A 21,461-nucleotide genomic window follows, 5' to 3' on the forward strand; every position below is an offset into this window, starting at 1 on the left:
TGTGCTCTAGCAGCATTTTTATTTACAAACAGCAATGTCCATTGACTTTATTTATACCATAAAAAAGCCATTTACAAGCAAGAAACAAGAATTCAGAACAAAATTAAGCAGCACTGAAATATTCATGTCACAAATCTAAAACAAAGTGAATACAAGAGTAAAATATCATTTGAATAAATAGTCTTAAATTCATGCTATAAAATAATCCTTAATGGCAAGTTACTAGTTGATACAGCATCCGCTTAGCTAGCTTCATTTACTTCATATGGTGATGAAGTGTGGAGTTGTGAGGTTACCAGTTTATATTGCAAGATAATGACACTGTGTTAAGTCATTCAAATTGCTCAACCATTTATAACGGAAAAAAATGTTAGCCCTACTAATAAAAGTGGTGAGAGAGATGGTTTTCACATTAGGAAAATGGTCATTCTCAAACAAACCAGGTAAGTTTACCTCTTACAATAGTCAGGGCAGCAACCAAAGGCTTGGGCAGCAAGTCCAAAGGTTGAATTCACAGCATACTTGTCACTGAGGGGCAGCAAGAGGTCTGTGGACTGAATCTGCTACAAGGAGAGCCAGGCAAGGCTGACTCCAGGACTTGATCAAGAACTACAATAGCCCTGTCTGTGCCAGACCCAGGGAGGAAACCAGAGAAAGCAGGTTCCCTTCTGGGCCGAGAAGTCAAGCACTGGGCAGAAACAGTGGGAACACTCTGGCACTTACTGAAAAAGACGCATGTGACGTGACAACCATTACAAATTTGGAACAATGTGAATGACTTTTCTGAACTTTTAGTTCAGTTGCACTGAGTAATATGAAATCTATGATTTATGAACTAGATAGTTTCATATAAAGAATTTACATAATTCCCCAATACTTTCATATATAAAATTTAATAAATAACCCTGACCAGTCTAGAAGCACCATTCAAGGGGCATGTGCCCTTGGAAAATAGTTTAGGTGTTGCATATTTGAGTCCCTTTCAGTGGAGGCTTCACAGGAAACCATTACAGAATTTAACAATAACGAGGACAACAACAACAAAAATCACAGTAACTAAGAGAAAAAGTTGATAAAATAAAATACATTGATCTCTTTAAAGTAAAGCTCATTCACATAGATGATATTCCCCCCAGCCCTTGTTTTGTGTTCCTGCAAATTTTTCCTAGAGTCTAGGCTGTAAGAACAAAAATAAAAACAAAACCACACACAAAATATGCAGGCCTATATATGGTCTGGGCTAAGGGAAAAACAAAGAGTTGGTTATATTTGCTAGCATTAGAAAAGACATTTACTCATGCTCTGGAAGATTTAAAAATTATCAATTTCGTTCTACAGTATATTCTGCTCAACAGTGAACCGACAGTATCCTTTCTGCTGTTAAGAAAAAACAAAAAAACAAAAACACCTAAACTAAAAAAAAAAAACCACAACTGCCAAGGCAGAGCCAATTGGTTGGGAGGCTTTTTCCACTGACCAAAAAATTAACTTGTCTCCATATACTGTATTTACAAATATAATTTCTAAATGTATTTACAGCTTTAGTAGAAATTAGAGGGTAGAGAACTGATTAGAATGAAAATAACTGTTTAAAACCACAAACATTAGTAAAAGTATAAAATTCTTTGTCTTCACAGTTTGTAATAACGGGCTAAGTATCTCTAAAAAAGGACGCTGTCACTGTCTTCACATTGTCTAATAGTGAAAAGGTAGCTCAAGAAGAGACTCAATTATGAACAAGCCTATATGAATTCAGGATATATTTTACCGTAAAAGATTTCTTCACATATCACTTTATCTTAATTGATTTCTGCATCTGTTATAAATGAAACACCTAACCTAAAACTGTACAGAAATAGGGACTTTGCTTTCCAAAAAGAGTTGCTCTAAGGAGTTACACAGCGTACTTCGTCTGCGGAGACGTGAAGTGAACTTCAGGGAGAGAATGTTTCGGTTCTGTGGTCATGTTAATCCTCCTGACACATCCTCATGCGGCAAGGCACAATTAATTGCTGCTGCCCGATCTGAATGGAGTTAATCTCTCACCAGTCACGCCCCTGGGAAGCATGACAGTGCGAACGCTCAGAGAGGCTACACAGCTCCGTGCTGGCCTAGGCGCTGCCTCCCTCGAAGCCCTGCGGAACTTTACAGTACTGTGTTATGGCTTGAGAATTCATTCTTAACACTGCGAGCAGTGGAAAGGGTAAAGTGTTAGCAACACGAATGGGAGCAAGTGGAACTTGCAAAATGTGGAATCATGATTCTTAGAGAGAAACTCAATCAATTTTCTGCCCCTTAACAGTCCCATTACAATGTTTGAACCTGAACTGTACAATCAAAGCAATGGATATTTTTGTCAAAGACAATTTTGGATAAGTCACTCTTTGGTAAACTCAAACCAGTTAAACAGATTCACAAATACAAAGAACTCCATGTAAATAAGGTTAAGACGGACAATGCCAAGAGCCAGGACGCTGGAGGTGCCCGCACCAGGTGCCCTCCCTCCTCACTGTCTCTCATACCACGGAATGCTCTGGAGACTTCGCTGAAGGCCCCAAGCCTGAGTGAAAAGGAGGTTCCTTCCCTGAGCTTGACCTCTTATGTCCTTGGATTTGGGCATTTCTTGTCACAAACTTAATTTGTATCACAACACAAATTTTTTGCATTCAATTAAAAAAAAAATCAAAACCAAACTTATTCATGTAAGGAAAAAAAAAATCACAAACATTTACCTGAAACCCCAGAACATATTTAAGTGGGTAAACACTTGGGGTCCAGCCTCCCCTTGAGGCACGCGGCTTTAACAGGAGTTGAACAAGTGCTTCAGGGAGAGAACAAACCCCTACTTAGGCAGTTTGACGAGGAAAAAGGCATACTATATACCCGATTTAGCAAAGGCCGCTCCTCGGGAGCAGCGGGATTAGAGTGTAATCTGTAGGGAGTTAACACTGATGTGTAGCGCAGCAGTTCACACGTGAACAGATCCTGTGTGCTAAAGAGATGCGACTGCACAGCTGCCACCCCTGGGGGCTATTACACACAAAGGGCTTGAATGACTTTTTTTTCTCAAAACAAAAAACAAAAACAAAAACAAAATAACAATCCACCATTGGTATTTTAAGAGCCAAAAAAGCACAGAAAACCAGCAAACATCAAATTCTGTATTCCTTTAACTTCTAGCCTCTGAGGCTGGTCCTTTGTTCGTTTTTCTTTTAGGTGGCTACACTGTTCTCCTACGGAGGTGCACTGGTTGTGCATCTCAGACCCCAGGTTCTCAGCCAGATACCAGAACGCTGACATCCCACAGGCAGCCTGCAGCACAAACTCACCACCAAACCGCCTATAAAATTACTCTCTGCCAGAGTTTACAGTACCGAAGCAATCTTGTAAAGCCTGTTTGTGTACGTGAACACAATACAGAACTGAAGACATTTCCGAAAGTACTAATAAAACATTATTCAAATAGGACTCAGGTATCTTTTCATACAGTAATGTGTTTGCCAGCACATGCTTTTGAGGTCTCTTTTCAAGCTACGAACTCAAGAGAGGAAAACAATTATAATTCATTATTACCATTAGATTTCACATTTTCTACAACTATACTGACCTAAAAAGACACTTAACAAAAATAGCACCACATGACAAAAAATGGTGACACACAGATTTGGTGACACACAGAATATCTTAGAGGGCTTTTAAACTGTTGGTTCTTTAAGCAGGAAACACTGAGAGAGTGGGGGAGCCACTGAGGCTCTCATTAGCACACACAATACTAAGATAGATATATTGCTTGCAATTCCCATAGAGTATAGCTTTACAAAAAGTACAAATTCTAAGTTCTGCAGTTTCCCTGGGAACTGCATGTAGAAAAAGTTGCTGTGCACCTGAACTGGCTGTTTGAAAAGAGAAAGAAAAAAAAGAAAAAAAAAAAAAACAAACCACAACACTGCTTGGAGAATTTTGTAGAGAGAACTACAAATCCCTTTCCTTAAGTGCGAGTGAGTACTAACTCATGATAGAGAGTGATTCGATTTAGTTACCTGGTATGTATGTTTCTACAGTACGGAATGAAGGTAGATTTGTAGGCCAGTAAAAACCTTGAAAACCACTGCTCCTTTGGGGTTGGCTAATATAACACTACACTATGTAAAAAGGTCAGCACCACAGGTCATCCAGCTTACCTGCTGGACAACTAACAAAAATTCCAAACGGTTTCCAACTAGAGTTGAAGAAATTTTATGGCATTTGGTTTATGTATTTGTTATGAAGCAGAGCTGTGAACACTGTGATTTGCTTTGCTTGCTTTTGGACACAATGATTAATATAAACCTACTAACATTCTTTTGTAAGGGAAATGAAGGGGCAAAACCCTAACATATTAGGTAGGGATGAGACAGACTCAGAAGCCCTGTTCACATTGTATTAAATTATATATTCCTCTTACATTCACCTCAACCAGAATAAACTCAAATTTGAGAATGTATATATACTATATATATAATAATAGTTTTATTATATATATATATAAATTGTCTAACTACCCCCTAAAAGGAATTTTAAATTAGAAAAGGTTACCCATTTGCATCAGCTGACGGCATCCTAATCTCCCTCCACGGAAGTGCACTGCTGCCAGCGCACACAATGAGACAGAGTATGCCTCTTGGCAGAGAATGGAGGGTCAACCAGTTGGCATAGCTAAATCACTGGCAGGTTTTGGATTAAGAGTTCAGCCAAAGAGGAATACTGTCAGCCTGTGTTTTCCCTGGATGCGTTGCCCTTCATGCTTTGAGCTCCTTCGGGGAGGGAGGGCAGGGGAAAGGATAAACACAACGAAGTGTTCCATCCAGAAACTTTAGAAAAACTGCCAAGAGACCAAGAGATTTCCAGATGGTTGGGAAAACCAAAGATTACAACAAAGCAAATCACAAATATGCATTGATTAATGTGCTTTGTTTGGGTGCACTTCTTTACCATCTTAATCGGGAGCATCAGACACTGTGTGAATTTCCATCCGGGAATCTAAGCCCATCTCTGAGGCTGACGCGTCATTTTCCAGTTTCTGTTCCACGTACACATCTGTTCTCTCGGGGGACTCAATGCGACTCCTGACTTCAGCGACGCCCGGGTGGTTTTTCCGCAGGTGCTGGTTGAGGGTACCTTGGAATGGAAAGCACTTGCCGCAGATCTCACAGCGGAATGGTTTATCATCTGTGTGGCCCCGGATGTGGTACTCCAGCTGGTCCTTCCGTGTGTACTTCTTCCCGCAGAACTTGCACACAAAGGGGGTGATTCCCATATGGAGTCGCATGTGCCTGTCAAGGCTTCCTTTCTGGTTGAAGGACTTTCCACAGTAAATACAGATCAACCTCTCATTGTACGGGTACCAATGCCCTCTCGCACTCCTCTCCCGGGGGCTGCTCTCATACCCGGGGTTGTTCATCATGGCTTCACTGTCAGAGCCCTGCACCAGGCCCTGCAGGTCACTGTGCAGGTGGACAGACAAGGCCCGCTTCTGGCGGGCACGCCCTCCTCGGAAACAGCTCAGCATGGACCTGGATGGGCTGGAATTACTCAAACTTCCAAAAGCTTCTGAAACATTGGTTGGCTGTGAGGCTGCTTGGGAATAGGAGTATGCGTGCTGGAGCACAGAACCATAGGAGCCCACATTCACTGCCACAACTTGTTCCCCATCAACCATCTCAGTGTGGTACCCATCATCACCCAGGGAGGAGCTGTCGGAACAGCTGGGCCGGTCGGACTTCTCCATCTTCACTTTCACCTCGGTGATCTGGCTCTCCCTCACCAACAGGTCTCCTTGCTCATGGTCCCCCTCTATCTGAATCTCATACTCAGAAACGCTCCCACTGCTCCCGCGGTCTGAGTGCCCCTCCTCCTGTAAGCGGCTGCGCAGAGCTTTGCTGGGGGTCGTCTCCATCCGGAGGTCACTGCTTGCGGTGGGCTGCCGTCCCTGAGAGCAATATGGAGGAGAAATCTCCACTGGGTTGGCAAAGAAGCTGCTGTCTTTGACACCGTTCCGACTCTCGGGATTCTCTTCAGCACCGACGGTAACAGAGTCAACATCTCCAACGCTGATTTTAGAATGGATGCTCTCTAGGATCTGCGTGCACTTGTCAATGACACACTGCATCTGAAGAAAGCTGGCTGCAGTCAGAAAACTGACAACATCCTTCAGCTGCAAGGACATTCTTCCAGTGTAACAAAAAGAAAGCAACTGCTCAAACACATTGGGATTTTTAATCACTGATATTGACAAGCCACTCATGGTACTCAACGCTGAATGGTCCCGGAAATATGGGGAGCTGGCAGCAAGGACTGCTTTGTGGGCTCGGAATGGCTGACCCTGAATGTGTACAATGATGTCACATAGTTTCCCCTGCAGGCGGAGTTCGTTTAGCTGGCTCAGAACGGTGCTGCTGTACTCGGGCACATCAAACTGAATAAAACTGCTGCTGTCCATTTCTACTGACATGAAGTGTACTCTGCGGAGAGAGAGAGTTGGCATCATTCACCAGTGACTCCTCACTAAGTACAAGTGGCATAAACACAAGCTTACAACGACAATACCATTGTGGCTATCAAACCTCCTAAAATCTACCTGAAGCATTCTTCCCCTTGTTTTAGTCTTTCACGTTTTGGTTACTTCACCAAAAGCCAAATAAACTAATGATCAATTAGCCTAGTGTCACCGTTGCCTAACATTCATCTTGATCAAAAGTAAAATATTTTACACAGAGTAGGACTATTTTGGCTCTGAGAAATCGGTATTCTTTTAGGACAAATATTTCCCCATTTCAAGTACTTTTGAGGGTTTGAAGTACTTTGTGAAAAATAACTAAATTCAGGCCAGGCGCAGTGGCTTACACCTGTAATCCCAGCACTTTGGGAGGCCAAGGCAGGCAGATCACTTGAGGTCAGGAGTTTGAGACCAACCTGGCCAACATGGTGAAACTCCATCTCTACTAAAAATACAAAAATTAGCCTGGTGTGGTCAGGCGCGGTGGCTCACGCCTGTAATCCCAGCACTTTGGGAGGTTGAGGCGGGTGGATCACAAGGTCAGGAGGTCGAGACCATGGTGAAACCCTGTCTCCACTAAAAATAAAAAAAAAAAAAAAAAAAAAAAAAATTAGCCGGGCACGGTGGCGGGTGCCTGTAGTCCCAGCTACTTGGGAGGCTGAGGCAGGAGAATGGCGTGAACCCGGGAGGCAGAGCTTGCAGTGAGCCAAGATTGCACCACTGCACTCCAGCCTGGGCGACAGAGTGAGAGTCCGTCTCAAAAAAAAAAAGAAAAAAAAAAAAGAAAAAAAAATTAGCCTGGTGTGTTGTTGTGCACCTGTAATCCCAGCTACTAGGGAGGCTGCAGCAGGAGAATCACTTGACCCCAGAAGGCGGAGGCTGCAGTGAGCCAAAAGCACACCACTGTACCCCAGCCTAGGCGACAGAATGAGTCTCCTTCTCAAAAACAAAAAAAAACCAAACAAACAAAAACAAAACTAAATTCATCTAAAAATGTTCCGTCTTACTTGTGTATTTCTGATTGGTATTTTTCAACTATGCAGCACACTGGATACAATAAATGGAGCCAAACCCTTTTCAGTATTACTGTCTTGATTTGTGTGTTTGCCCTTCAGCTGTGTACACCTTTATATCTCTTTTGGGTTGGGTTGGTTTGGCTGAGACTTAGTATGCTCAGTCTCCTTCAGTGCAGTTTATTAATATTATTATTATTATTTTTTTTTTTTTGAGATAGAATCTTGCTCTGTCACACAGGCTGGAGTGCAATGGCATGATCTTGGCTCACTGCAACATCCGCCTCCTGGGTTCAAGTGATTCTCCTGCCTCAGCCTTCTGAGTAGCTGAGACTACAGGCACCCGCCACCACACCCAGCTAGTTTTTGTATTTTTAGTAGAGATGGGGTTTCACCATGTTGGCCAGGCTGGTCTCGAACTCCTGATCTCAAGTGATCTGCCCGCCACAGCCTCCCAAAGTGCTGAGATAACAGGCGTGAGCCACCGCACTCGGCCAAGACAGTATTTTTAAACAGTAGTTATTTTAGACAACAGGAATGAAAGGGTGACGGACACATCAAAAGGTGTGTGCCACAGCTGTGGTACACCTACAACAGATTTCCTTCCTGTGGCCTAAACATGTGCAGCACCAGACTGCTCAGAACTACTTAAGGATATATAGTCCAGGCTCCATCCTCTCACCCAAACACAACAAAACCAGATCTAACAATTATATTTTAAAACCTGACCAACAGAAATGTAAATACCTCCTAAGTATTAGATCAGAAAAAAATCTAAATGGAATAAAACTACTTAGACAATGAGAAAACACATAAAATCTGGCTTCAGGAGTGAAGTTTACTCATGTCTTCAACTTACTTGAGAATGTATCTCCAAAAAAGAGATGGACAAATACATGATAAAGCAAACACAGTAAAAAGTTAACAATTGTAGAGTCTACATGGTGGATATTTGGGCACTTATTGTGAAATTCTCTCACCTTTTCTGTTTGAAGTTTTTCAAAATGAAATGTTGGGAGTTTTGAAAAAAAAAAAAAGCTGTAACAGGAAAAGTCAGTGCCTTAAGAGTTTTAATCATTAAACAATCAATACTAAAAATAAGTGAAATGGCTGAACTCAGGAGGTCAGAAAAGGAAAAACAAATGATGCCCAAAGACAGTAGGAAAATAACTAATACAGAAAAACAGCACATAATCACAGAGGGAATTTTTAAATTTCAAGACAAGACAACATGCAACTAAATCTAAGACTCTCACAGGAAAGGATCAGTTAAATGTGCCTAGATATGTCCGAACTTTTTTTTAAATCACATCAAAATTTGAGTTAAAACATTTTAGTCAAAGAGGAATACTGCGCCCTTATTTATCCTAGATTTATGATTGAAATCAATTTGAAATCTGTATGAAATGAACATATTTTTAGGATAACATAAATTGGCAGAACTAAATAAGAAACAGAAGTGCCAAGGCACAAATGATCTTCAGGCCGTTCACACTGTTCTAGATGCATGTAAAAACATTTAAAGCATCTCAGTTCATATGGCACAAATCTGATAGCAGAAGATGACAAATAGCAGAAAGAAGAAAACTGTCTACTTCATCTAAATAAATAGATTTTAAAGTCCTAACAGAAATGCTAGCAAATACAACCTATTAAAATAATATATTATGACCAAGAACAGCTGTTTCACAAATGTAAGGATGGCTACATGTTCAGAAATAAATAGACGAATATAATTTGCAACATCAATAAGTCAAGGAGAAAAACCCATATGACCAAATCAATATTATGTCAAAAATGCATGTGACAGAAAGTTAAATGCCCTTTCAGAGTAAGGGGAAAATACTCAATAGGCTAGAAACAGAACAATAGTTTCTTAATATAATAAAGTGTATCTACTACAAACCAATGGCAACATTATCCTTAAAAAGGAAACACTGCGTATGTTGGTATACTTAATAGGGAAAAGGAAGGAAGGAAGGAAGGAAGGAAGGAAGGAAGGAAGGAAGGAAGGAAGGAAGGAGGGAAGGAAGGAAGGAGGGAAGGAAGGAAGGAGGGAGGAAAGGAAGGAAGGAAGGAAGGAAAGAAGGAAGGTAGGAAGGAAGGAAGGAAGGGGAAGGGGAAGGGGAAGGGGGAGAAAAAAGGGAACGGAAGGAAGGAAGGGAGGGAGGGGGGGAGGGAGGGAAGGAAAGAAAAAAAGGAAACATGATGTCTGCATTTCCCAAAATGTATTTAGTAGAACCCAAGCCCAAGAGCTGGCCCCAATATCCTCACCTCCTAGGGATTAAAACACACATTAGCATAATATCCTATCTGAAAAGTCCTATAGACAGGAATCCTGCTTAACTCAGCAGTTCGCAAACTCATTTAATGGTGGAACTGTTCTCTCAAGGTACACATATTAATATTTCCCAAGAATGAGTGTTCCCTGGAGCACACTTCGGTAAACACTTTAGTAAAGTCATTCCCATCAGTGCCTGGGAAGATATACAAGGTTATCTGCCATCATGATTCTTACTTAACATTATTTTAGAACTTCTAGCCAAAGCAACAAGACAAGGGAACATTAAGGCAAGCAGCCATTAAAAAAGAGACAAAATGACTATTACGTGCAGATGTAACATGCAGATTATTTACACAGAAGCCCCAAGAGAATCACCTGGAAAATATTAGAATCAGCATCTACTAAGTGGAGGGTTTCAAAAAATTACACATAAAAAACAGGTAAGATAATGACAATAAGGTGCAACCAACAATATAGCAACAGGAACTAGAAAATACCTAGGGGTGGGGGAAGATAAGCAAAAAACAGGGTCAACAAGAAAAATACAACTCACTTTAATACGGACAAAAGCCTGTATAAATGAAGAGAGGGAACATGGTTCTGGCGGGATGATTCGATACTGTAAAGAGAGACACTCTACCCCCAAAATTAATTTATAAATATAACATAGCCTGATGAAATCTTTTCTTAGAAACCTGACAAAATGATTTTAAAATTCATCTAGAACACTGTGGTCCAACATAAATATAAGACACTGCATGTGTAATTTAATGTTTTCTAGTAGTTACATTTTTTAAAAGTTAAAAAAATAAATTGTAGTAATATGTTATATCACCCAACACATCATTGCAGCATGTAATCAATATTAGAAAGCTGAGACATTGACATTCTTTTCACACTAGGTCTCTGAACTCTGATGTGTATGTTACACACAGCATGGCTCGGTTTGGACTAACCACATTCCATGTGCTCAATAGTCGCATGTGGTCAGTGGCCACCAAACTGGATAGTGCAGATCTGGAATACTAAAGAAATGTTAGAAATAGACAAATACAACCGAACTTACAGATGTCAAAATGTATGACTGGGCTATAAGTCATCGGCTAAGTATGTATTAAGTGTCAGGCACTAGGGATCCATCGGAGTTTTAATTTTCTCATCATAAATCATGATAAAAGCTCTGAGATCTTTCACGATGGGGGAGTGGTCAGAGAAGCCTACATGAACAACTGCTATTTTAAATAAGAACTAGGCCGGGCGCGGTGGCTCAAGCCTGTAATCCCAGCACTTTGGGAGGCTGAGACGGGCGGATCACGAGGTCAGGAGATCGAGACCATCCTGGCTAATATGGTGAAACCCCGTCTCTACTAAAAATACAAAAAACTAGCCGGGCAAGGTGGCGGGCGCCTGTAGTCCCAGCTACTCGGGAGGCTGAGGCAGGAGAATGGCGTAAACCCGGGAGGCGGAGCTTGCAGTGAGCTGAGATCCGGCCACTGCACTCCAGCCCGGGCGACAGAGCGAGACTCCGTCTCAAAAAAAAAAAAAAAAAAAAAAAAAGAACTAAAGGACAAGTAAAGGTTAGTCAGATACATGTGGTATCAGGGTGCTGCAGGGAACCTGTCCGGACAGAAGGAATCACACGTACAAAGGGTTGGGGAGGAAGGACACGCTGGAAGTGTGTACACAGCTGGAACAAGGCGCAAGGGGCAGGACAGAAGCCACATGAGGTTGTCAAGGTAGAAATCAGACTGAGATGGCCTCATGGGCCATTTCAAGCAAGTAAAAAGGGGAGAATTACTGAAATAAATGCTGCTTAGAGAATTTGAATTAATAATAAATTTAGATACTTCTTCACAGCATACCCCAAAATAACCTCTAGAGGTTTTTCTAAGCACACAAAGATACCAGAAGAAGAAATGCAGATTTAACTACAGAAGAAATACAACTTTTATATGTCTAAAAAATACTTTTTAGCAAAAAAAAAAAGAGGTAGAAAACAATAAAAAATACTTAAAACATAAACAGCAGGCTCTCACAAATCAATAAAAGCCAAATGGAACAACTGAAAAAAGCGACTATGAACAGACGCTTTTAAAAAGAAATTAAAATAGCCTTTAGACGTAGAGAAAAAATGCTTAGGCCGGGCACGGTGGCTCACATCTGTAATCTCAGCACTTTGGGAGGCCGAGGCGGGTGAATCATCTGAGGTCAGGAGTTCGAGACAAGCCTGGCCAACCTGGTGCAACCCTGTCTCTACTAAAAATAAAAAAATTAGCTGGGCGTGGTGGCGGGCACCTGTAATCCAAGGTACTCGGGAGGCTGAGGCAGGAGAAATGCTTGAACCCTGGAGGTGGAGGTTGCAGTGAGCTGAGATCGCACCATTGTACTCCAGCCTGGGTGACGGAGCGAGACTCCGTCTCAAAAAAAGAAACAAAAAAAAAAAATGCTTAACAACTTTATCAGTAAAGCAACATCAATATGAAGCCAGGCACAGTGGTTCACGCATGTAATCCCAGCACTTCGGGAGGCCAAATTGGGCATATTGCTTGAGCTCAGGAGTTTGAGACCAGCCTGGCCAACATGGTGAAACCCAGTAAATACTAAAAATACAAGAATTAGTAGGGCAAAGCGGTGGGCACCTGTAGTCCCAGGTACTTGGGGGGCTGAGGTGGGAGGATGGCTTGAGTCCCGGAGGCCAAGGTTACAATGAGCTGAGATTGTGCCACTACCCTCCAGCCTGGGTGATAGAGTGAGCCACTATCTCAAAAATAAATAAATGCATAAACATGAGACAAAATACTTCTTTCTCAAATTGGCAAAACTTATAAAAATGCAACTCAGCTGGCACCTAACAAATAGTCAAATGTTACCTATTCATCATAGCATTCTCATGACATGGGGTGTATAAATAGTGACTTTTGGAATGCAAGGACAAAAGGAAGGTGGGTTCGGGCTTTTCAAAGGTGTGGACTGCAGGGCGAAAACCAGTACAGAAAGGAATGCAACAGAGCATTTCTGAAATAGAATGTACAACTGAAAACGGCTTCCCAATGAGGCTTCCTTCTCTGTGTGGTTTTTTCTTATCTGCTTTGTAGAAGAAAGGTGGAGAACAACACTTGAAAGATAATCACTGAGAAAAGTGGAACGCCACGATTAACACCTAAGAAAGGGATTCCATTTTTCCGCAATATGAGAAAGGAAGTGCTTTGCTCTCCTCTCCCTTACATTAACACTTCCTTTCCACAGTGACAATGAGATTCAAAGATTCCCCCCAGAGCTGCTAACAAGCCACACTCTTGAACAAGAAGCTTCTAAATGACTGGCACATAGTGAACTTACAGTTAATTTCAGTCTGAGCCATATGACCAGACTAAAGGGAGAGAAACTCATCATTGATCACAAGTTCTACACCCCATGTGTGGATTTGTCAGGTCCAGTGATCCCAGGATAGAGGAGGTCAGAGCCTCTTATGTAGGCACACTTCAAATTCAAATGTGATCCTCTATCCTTCTGTACTGGCAGTTTTGCAACATGGGCTACTCACTGGTTTCTTGAAGGTCTTGATTTTCTCCCCTGTGTGGAATGTCAGTGGGTCTACACCTAAGTTAGATCAATTTTGAATTATATTTTTTTCTTAGAGACAGGATCTCACTCTGTCACCCAGGCTGGAGTACAGTGGCACAATCTTGGCTCACTGCAGCCTCAACCTCCTGGGCCCAAGCTATCCTCCCACCTCAGCCTCCTGAGTAGCTAGGACTATAGGCACACGCCACCATACCCGGCTTTTAAAAAACTTTTTTGTAGGCCGGGCACGGTGGCTCACACCTGTAATCCCAGCACTTTGGGAGGCCGAGGCAGGTGGAGTACCTCAGGTCAGGAGGTTGAGACCAGCCTGGCCAACATGGCGAAACCCTGTCTCTACTAAAAATACAAAAAAAGAATTAGGCGGGCATGGTGGTGGGCGCCTGTAATCTCAGCTACTCTGGAGGCTGAGAATCGATTGAACCTGGGAGGTGGCGGTTGCAGTGAGCCAAGATCATGCCATTGCACTCCAGCCTGGGCAACAAGAGCAACACTCCGTCTCAAATAAATAAATAAATAAATAAATAAATTTGTAGAGACAGGGTCTCACTACATTACCCAGGCTGGTCTCGAATTCTTGGCCTCACTCCGTCTCAGATAAATAAATAAATAAATAAATAAATTAATTAATTAATTTATAGAGACAGGGTCTTACTATGTTACCCAGGCTGGTCTCGAATTCTTGGCCTCAAGGGATCCTCCCACCTTAGCATCCCAATGTGCTGGAATTACAGACATGAGCCACTGCACCTGGTCAATTTTTAATTAATTTTATCTTTAAAATAAAATATATGCATATGGTAGAACTTCAGATCATAGAACAGAAATAATAAAACTTTCCCCCAGCCCCTCTTCCCAAAGATAATCACTGGTAGGAGTTTTGGGGTATTCTTTCAGAGAAAATTCAAAACATCTATCAGCATAAACTGTTCTATACCCTACTTTAAAGAAATGTATTTAATATATCTTAAAATCTTTCCGCCTTAATCTCAGCACTTTGGGAGGCCGAGGTGGGTGGATCACGTGGTCAAGAGATCAAGACTACTAAAAATACAAAAATTAGCTGGGTGTGGTACGGCACGCCTGTAATCCCAGCTACTAGGGAGGCTGATGAAGGAGAATTGCTTGAACCTGGGAGGCGGAGGTTGCAGTGAGCTAAGATAGCACCACTGCACTCCAGCCTGGCCACAGAGCAAGACTCTGTCTCAAAAAAAAAAAAGAAAAAGAAAAAGAATCTTTCCACAGCAGCACATACACATTGACCTATTTTTTTCTAACTTCATAGTATTCCATTGATGGCTATATCACAACGTACTTAACCAGTACCCAGCTGATACTAAGATAGCCATTACAAACACAGACTGTCACCCCACAACACACACACACCCCTCAGTTACATCTGGCTTTCTTATGTAAGTAAATCTGTAGTCTCAACTTCTAGCAGAATTGTGGTAAATTTTTCATTTCAGTTGATAATGCCAAATTACCCTCTAAGAGGCAGCAGCAATTATCCATTCACAGGGAAGGGCCTGCTCCCCCATAACTGTCAGCAATGGGTATCGAACCGTTTCACTTTTTCAGCCAAACTGATAGGTGAAAGATGTACCTCATTGTTTTGATGTGCTTTTTTTTTTTTTTTTTGAGACAGAGTCTCACTCTGTCGCCCAGGCTGGAGTGCAGTGGTGCAACCTCTGCTCAAGGCAACCTCCGCCTCCTAAGCTCAAGCGATTCTCCTGCCTCAGTCTCCCTAATAGCTCAGACCACAGGTGTAAGCCATCACACCAGGCTAATTTTGGTATTTTTAGTAGAGACAAGGTTTCACCATGTTGGCCAGGCTGTTCTTGAACTCCTGACCTCAGGTGATCCACCCACCTCGGCCTCCCAAAGTGCTGGGATTACAGGCATGAGCCACTGTGCCCGGCTGCATGTTTAATTATAAATGAGGTTGATATCTTTTCTCATGTTTAATGGCAATTTGTCTAAGTTTGTCTTTGAACAGCCTACTCATATCCTTTGCCCTTATTTGCCTTTTTTATTGATTTGTCAGAGCTCTTCGCAAATTAAGGAAATTAGCCTTTTGTCATATGTGCTGCAAGTATTAGATTTAATTGCAATCACTAAATGGCACACTGACTGGGAATTTAAATTATTTTTCATACATTTATAGGAAATATTCACTCAACATCAATCTCTTACATACAGAAAACCAAAGGGAATTCAAAGATGAATAAAAGTCCCAGTCTTGCAGTTTGATAGAGGATTAATGCAGATTCCTCACCACTCAGAGAGAGATGGGAATGGAATTCATTTTTGATAATGCAGAGTAGTGATTTATATGTTTTTCATTTAGATTAAGTTTGCAGCTGCCTCAGAAAACAATAATGAATTTGATTATTCCACTCACTAAAACCATCAGAACCAGAATTCTTTAATTCAGAAGATTAATCATAGGTGCTTCTGTCACATTATTCTAGGCAAAAAACCACACCCAAATTAGACATTTACATTGCTATTATTTTAATTTAAAAAACAAGCACATACAAGCTGAATTTACTTTCAGTATCATTAATACATATTTTAACAAAATTTTGTTTTTGTTTGTAAAAACTATACTCTGGGAAAAAAATGTGAAATACTTCTTTTAAAAAATACACATGGATAGAACTTTGTTGAAACGGTTTTTTGGGAAGTTCAAAATTGTCACCTTCTCAACTTCTTCACAGGTCTCTTCGGTTCACTCAATCGATGGAAAGACAATCTTTCTGCTCTTTCAATTTCTTTAATTTCTTACTTCCGAATTCTTACTTTCTTACGAAGAAAGAGAATAATTTCACACCTGTGGAATAGCTTTCACCTCACACACAGCTTCTGCCGTGATCACATAAGGCCACCACTGGTCTCCCAGGTAGCTTCTGGGAAGGACCACCTCTGATGTGGGCAGGACCGACATTCTCCTACTTCCACGCACCCAGCTGCCCCCACACCAGCCTGGGCAACTATAAAAGGGGATGACTGCCCCTGCTGCCACACCCCTCAGCCTTCCCCCTTTACTTGGCAGAGTCACTCCACCACCATCATCATCCGTGACCAGCTTTTACTGAATGTGATACATGCCAGGCATGTCGTAAAGGCTTAGGATGCAGTATGTCTCTGAATCCTCCCAACCTGTCCCTTAAGGCAGGTACTACTGCCCCCATTTTAAAGATGAGGAAACCAAGCAGCTGACTTTCCCAGGACCCTTCGGGGGTATGCGCATCCAGGCCCCCACACAACAACCCTTTATTCCTAGCAAGCTTGCCCCACGTTACATTCCTGCCCTAAGATGGTGTCAAGGAAAGGGATGGAGATGGGGCGGGGGGTGTAAGTGGGCACACATCCTCCCTACTGCTGCCCAGAATACAGAAGGGCAAATGAGGGCATTTTAGTAATATACATCAAGATGATATCTGCATATTCACTGTGACCAAGCAATTTCAGCCGTAGGAATTCAGTGAAGCACCCTCTTTGTAGAGCAAAATCTCCCTCTTTTCTAGACCAGAATCACCGGCAGAGGTAAGGGTTATGAGGAGAAAAATGTTCCAGGCGGGCCCCTGCGGCCACCGGGTATCATGCCCTCCATATTCACAGCTTTGATCCCCCTTTCCTCCTCAGAGCCCCGGACCCTGGCTCATTCTACTTGCTTTAAATAAAAAGCTACCTTTACATGCGAAAGCCTCAATTAATTAGAAACCACAGATCTAGGGCTCAAGTAAACCGGTCCTTTTGGTGTTTGAAGGTGAAAGTCACAGAGAGCAGATGCTGCCAAGAAGACACAGGGTTCAGCCCAAGTTCAACAGAATTCAAAGCAGCATTGAGCCCAGCGCCCTGAAAGCAAGAGCAAACTGTGAGGGGCCCTCCAGGACTGACCAAGCAGTGACGAAGCCAAGTCTGAAAGCACCAGAGGACGGCAGACAGGGAAGCCAACTGCAAAGGGGAGCGCAGCTGAAGGCGAGCAGCTTTGGGAGAAATGAACACACACTGCGGAGTGACAGCCGGCTGGGCAACCAGAGCAGGAGGCCACTCACACAGTGAGGCACTGTGGGTACAAGCCACAGAGAGAGCGGCACTGCCTGGAAATGACCGCACGAGCCATCCTGGGACACTCCTCCCACAGACCTGAAGTCCAAAGCCAAAGCGAGGGCTCTGGAAATAAGCATGCATGGCTGCGCTGAAAAGAAAATTAAGGTCTGATGCGAGACCATATGACGACAGGCTTGGTAAGTAATGCTGCTTGACATCTTCGCAAGATCCCACTCAAAAAAGCTACAGAATCCATCACTGCGCCCATGCATCAGGACAGCAAAAGGCTGCTCTGCAACAACACACAAGGGAGAGATAACCCCAATCCAGGTTAACGCATTTTACCCAAAGGGGCTTAAGAACAAAAAGCCACTTGAAAAAGACAGGAAAAGCAAGTGACCATCATGTCACGTTCATGGCTGATGCTGAGAAGGGTGAACAGAAACCAGTGACTCAAGCCCCTGCTCTTCCATTCAGCTCCTCGCCCTCACTGAGTTAATAAAAGAGGCAAAAAGGCAGTAACTGCCCTTATATGTAATATTAGAGGGTCATATAAAATACCATGACCCACCAATGGCAAACACAGCTCCTCTGAACTTTCAAAGGTGTCACATGTTAACCAATTTCTTATAAAGCACCAAGGAATGTGTGGAGGATCTTATTACTTTCTCTTTAATGCCATTCTATTCCTATGCCAGTATTTTAAAAAGATTTATCACGAAAAAAAAAAAATGAAAGAAAACATGGGTGAATTTATTTATAATTCTGACATAAAGGCCCTTCCAAGCATGACATAAATCTCAGATGCCACAAAGGCAAAGACAAATACATTCGACAACATAAAAGTATATGACAAAAAAAATACCCCTTCTTCCCAAAAGCCAAAAGATAAATGATATACTGAAGAAAAATATATGCATATTTGACAAAGAACTACTTTCCAAATTCCTTAATTTATAAATCAAATTAGGTGACATACACAAAAAAACCCTATGGGAGAATGGGCAAAGGATACAAACAGTTCAAGAAAAAAAAGAAAAATGACAAAAAAAGAAGCAAAGATGCTAAACTTCTGATTAAAGACGTTTGAAATACAAAAAGAAAAAATAATGAGATACCATTTTTAACCCATCAGCTTTGCACACAGTTTAAAAGAGCTGGCAAGTGTAGTCCTGAGGAATGAATAATTTGGTAATATCTATCAAAATTTAAAAGGCATTTACCATTTGGTCCACAAATAACGGGGAGGAATTAAGCCTACTAATATATAGGACTTACAAAAGTATAGCAGGAGATATATAATGAAAATAACCACTAAGAATTTTTCTTTGCTATAGCAAAAAAAAAAAAAAAAAAGAACCCCCCAAAGGAAACTGGTTTCAAAAAATATAATCGACAATGAAATACTATGCAACTATTAAGACTGGGTAGATGTATATGCCTTGATATGGAAAGAGCACTAAGATTTGGCCAAAAACAGCAAGATGTAGACTAATATGTATGCATATATGTCACTCCCTTCATGTACATTTTGTAAAGGAATTATATTATGTTGCTTGCTGTATCCATTCTGAAAGGAACCACGTGGTACTATTAATGGTGGTCACTGTGAGGAAGGACTAAGGACTAAGGAGAGGGAAGGGAAACAGACTTTATACCTTTGCATTTCAAAAATCAAATAACTGTATTATTCTCACTAGTTTTTTTTAAGACATGTAGGTTAGTACCTACAAATATATAATTTTTTAAACCACAGAATCTAGAGGAGAAAGATGGGCTGCAAATGGATAATTATTATATCAAGCAGACAGTTATAGAGGCAGAAACAAAGAACTACAAGGAACAATACAAGGCTGATTACTCTTGACCAAAAAGATTTTTAAAAAATCAAAATAGAACAAAGGAAAACTTCATGGAGGAAGATATTTTTGAACAAGGCCTTGCATTTCAAAGGGAAAAGAAAGAACACTCCAGACAGAAGGAAAAGCAGGAACAGGGCACAGGGGAAAGCAGACAGACGGCGTCTGGGGTAGAGCAGGCAGCGTGCGGTGGCCCCGGCTCAGGGACAAGGAAAGCCACAGAAGGAGAAGGCCACAGTCGGAAGGTGGAGGGTCTTGAATACTCAGAGAACAGAATTCTGGCGGCAGAACCTGGAGACTGAGGCATGATGTCTACTTGGAGGCCACGTAGCTCAGCCAGGACAAGCTGGACTCAGGTTTTCCACAGGGTCGTGGGAAACATGGGGCTGCAGCTAGAGAGAAACATTAGACCCGAAGATACTGATTTGGGAGTGACCATGTACTGACTGAGGATTGTTGTGGTAAGATGAGGTTACTCAGGGAGAAAAAAAAAAAAGAGAGAAGGCTGAGAATAGAAAGGGTGTTTGCTCCTAGAAAAGAGGAATGGAAACAGCACCCGATGAAAGGGGTAACCTCCTCACCTAGCCCTCTCCTCAAGCCTTTCCATTGACTAGTTTTGTTTTTGTTTTTGTTTGTTTTGAGACAGAGTCTTGCTCTGTGCCCAGGCTGGAGGGCAGTGGTGTGATCTTGGCTCACTGCAGGTTCAGGTGATTCTCATGCCTCAGTCTCCTGAGTAGCTGGGATTACAGACATGTGCTACCCCGTTCAACTAATTTTTGTGTCTTTAGTAGAGATAGGGTTTCACCATGTTGACCAGTCTGGTCTCTAACTCCTGGCCTGAAGGGATCCGCCTGCCTCAGCCTCCCAAAGTGCTAGGATTACAGGCATGAGCTACTGCGCCCAGCCCCATTGACTAGTATCTTTAAGTAAAATTCGGCACTACATATTCTGTTAAGCTGTGAGGAAACTAAACAATGGAAAACTAATGACATCCTCTCACACTGCTGACCCATTCTGCAGAGAACCTAAAAATAAGAAGGGACTCTCAGATGCCATCTAGGCGAAACACCCACCCGGGCCTTAAAATCTCTACAACTTCCTTGGATAAAGCCTTGCAACTGTCTCCATATATCAACAACCAGAACAAAAGTAAAAATGTAAAAGCTGAACAATGAGAAACGTGCCGATTCTGTGCGACTCCTCGCTTCTGAGCTTCCACTCCTGGCGGTGAGCTCTCTGAGGGCAGGGACTGCGTGCCCAAAGCCCAGCACTGTGTCTGGGGCAGAGAGGCTCTCAGTACATGTCAGCTAAAACAAGCTAGTGGCTCAAGATCCATGGACTGCCACTACAGCCGCACCCTCAGCTCTGAACTTTTCCTTCTGGAGACCCCAGAGATGCAGGATAGTCTCTGCCAACGGCAAAATCTAGCAAGGTGGCTTATTCCAACCTAACCCATAAACACTCTAATTTGCTCCACAAGATGCTACACTTTGTTTAAAAATATCCAGTTACACTTCCAAGAAAAGAAAGGAAAGTTACAAATTTGGAAGTTGTTTAAGGCACCAGGAGGTACCCATTATTCTCAATCAAGATGCTCATGATTCCAAACCCAGATTTGCACCTGCTGGCTTCAGTCACTTGCTGATACCTGAGACACAGCTCAAACTAGGCTTTCTCTGGCAGGCACTGGAAACCTGAAGATCCCTAATTTTCACTTTCATACGAAGTCATTAAAAAGACCACAGATTGAAGCACTGCAGACAAAAGTCATGGTAACAGAAGTAACAATTATTAAAAATAACTTTTCTAGGTATTTCTGCCTGGGTCTAGATTAAAACCAAAATTGAGCTGTCATGAGCTACAATCGAATCTTTTAGAAAGCAGGAGTCAAATAACACCAGGGCTGCGTGAAACATTCTGGTGCTACTGAAACCCAATGCAAGAAAAAAAAATAAATAAAATGGCATTCTGTGATGGATATTCATGAAGCACTCATCCTAATTTAAAAGAAAACAAGTTTAGAGTTCTTACTGCATTAATTCATGTGAGCCTGAAAGAACATTTTTATCCAAACTGTTACATTTCCTACCAAGGCGTTAACATTCTCCAGGTCTGCTCAGATACACTAA

The 21,461-nt window shown here is 42.0% G+C and overlaps 1 protein-coding gene across 2 annotated transcripts in view; it reads right to left on the reverse strand.

Moving 5' to 3' along the window:
• ZBTB34 (zinc finger and BTB domain containing 34) overlaps positions 1-21,461 on the reverse strand; it is a 25,345-nt gene continuing 3,884 nt past the window's right edge. For both annotated transcript variants that reach the window (XM_001097093.5, XM_077967963.1), the window contains one exon: positions 1-6,500. In XM_001097093.5, coding sequence (XP_001097093.1) covers positions 4,976-6,490 — 1,515 coding nt within the window. In that variant the 5' untranslated portion in view covers positions 6,491-6,500 and the 3' untranslated portion in view covers positions 1-4,975. The remainder of the gene's footprint in view (positions 6,501-21,461) is intronic.

Source organism: Macaca mulatta, chromosome 15 (genome assembly GCF_049350105.2).
Source record: "Macaca mulatta isolate MMU2019108-1 chromosome 15, T2T-MMU8v2.0, whole genome shotgun sequence".
Taxonomy (NCBI): domain Eukaryota; kingdom Metazoa; phylum Chordata; class Mammalia; order Primates; family Cercopithecidae; genus Macaca; species Macaca mulatta.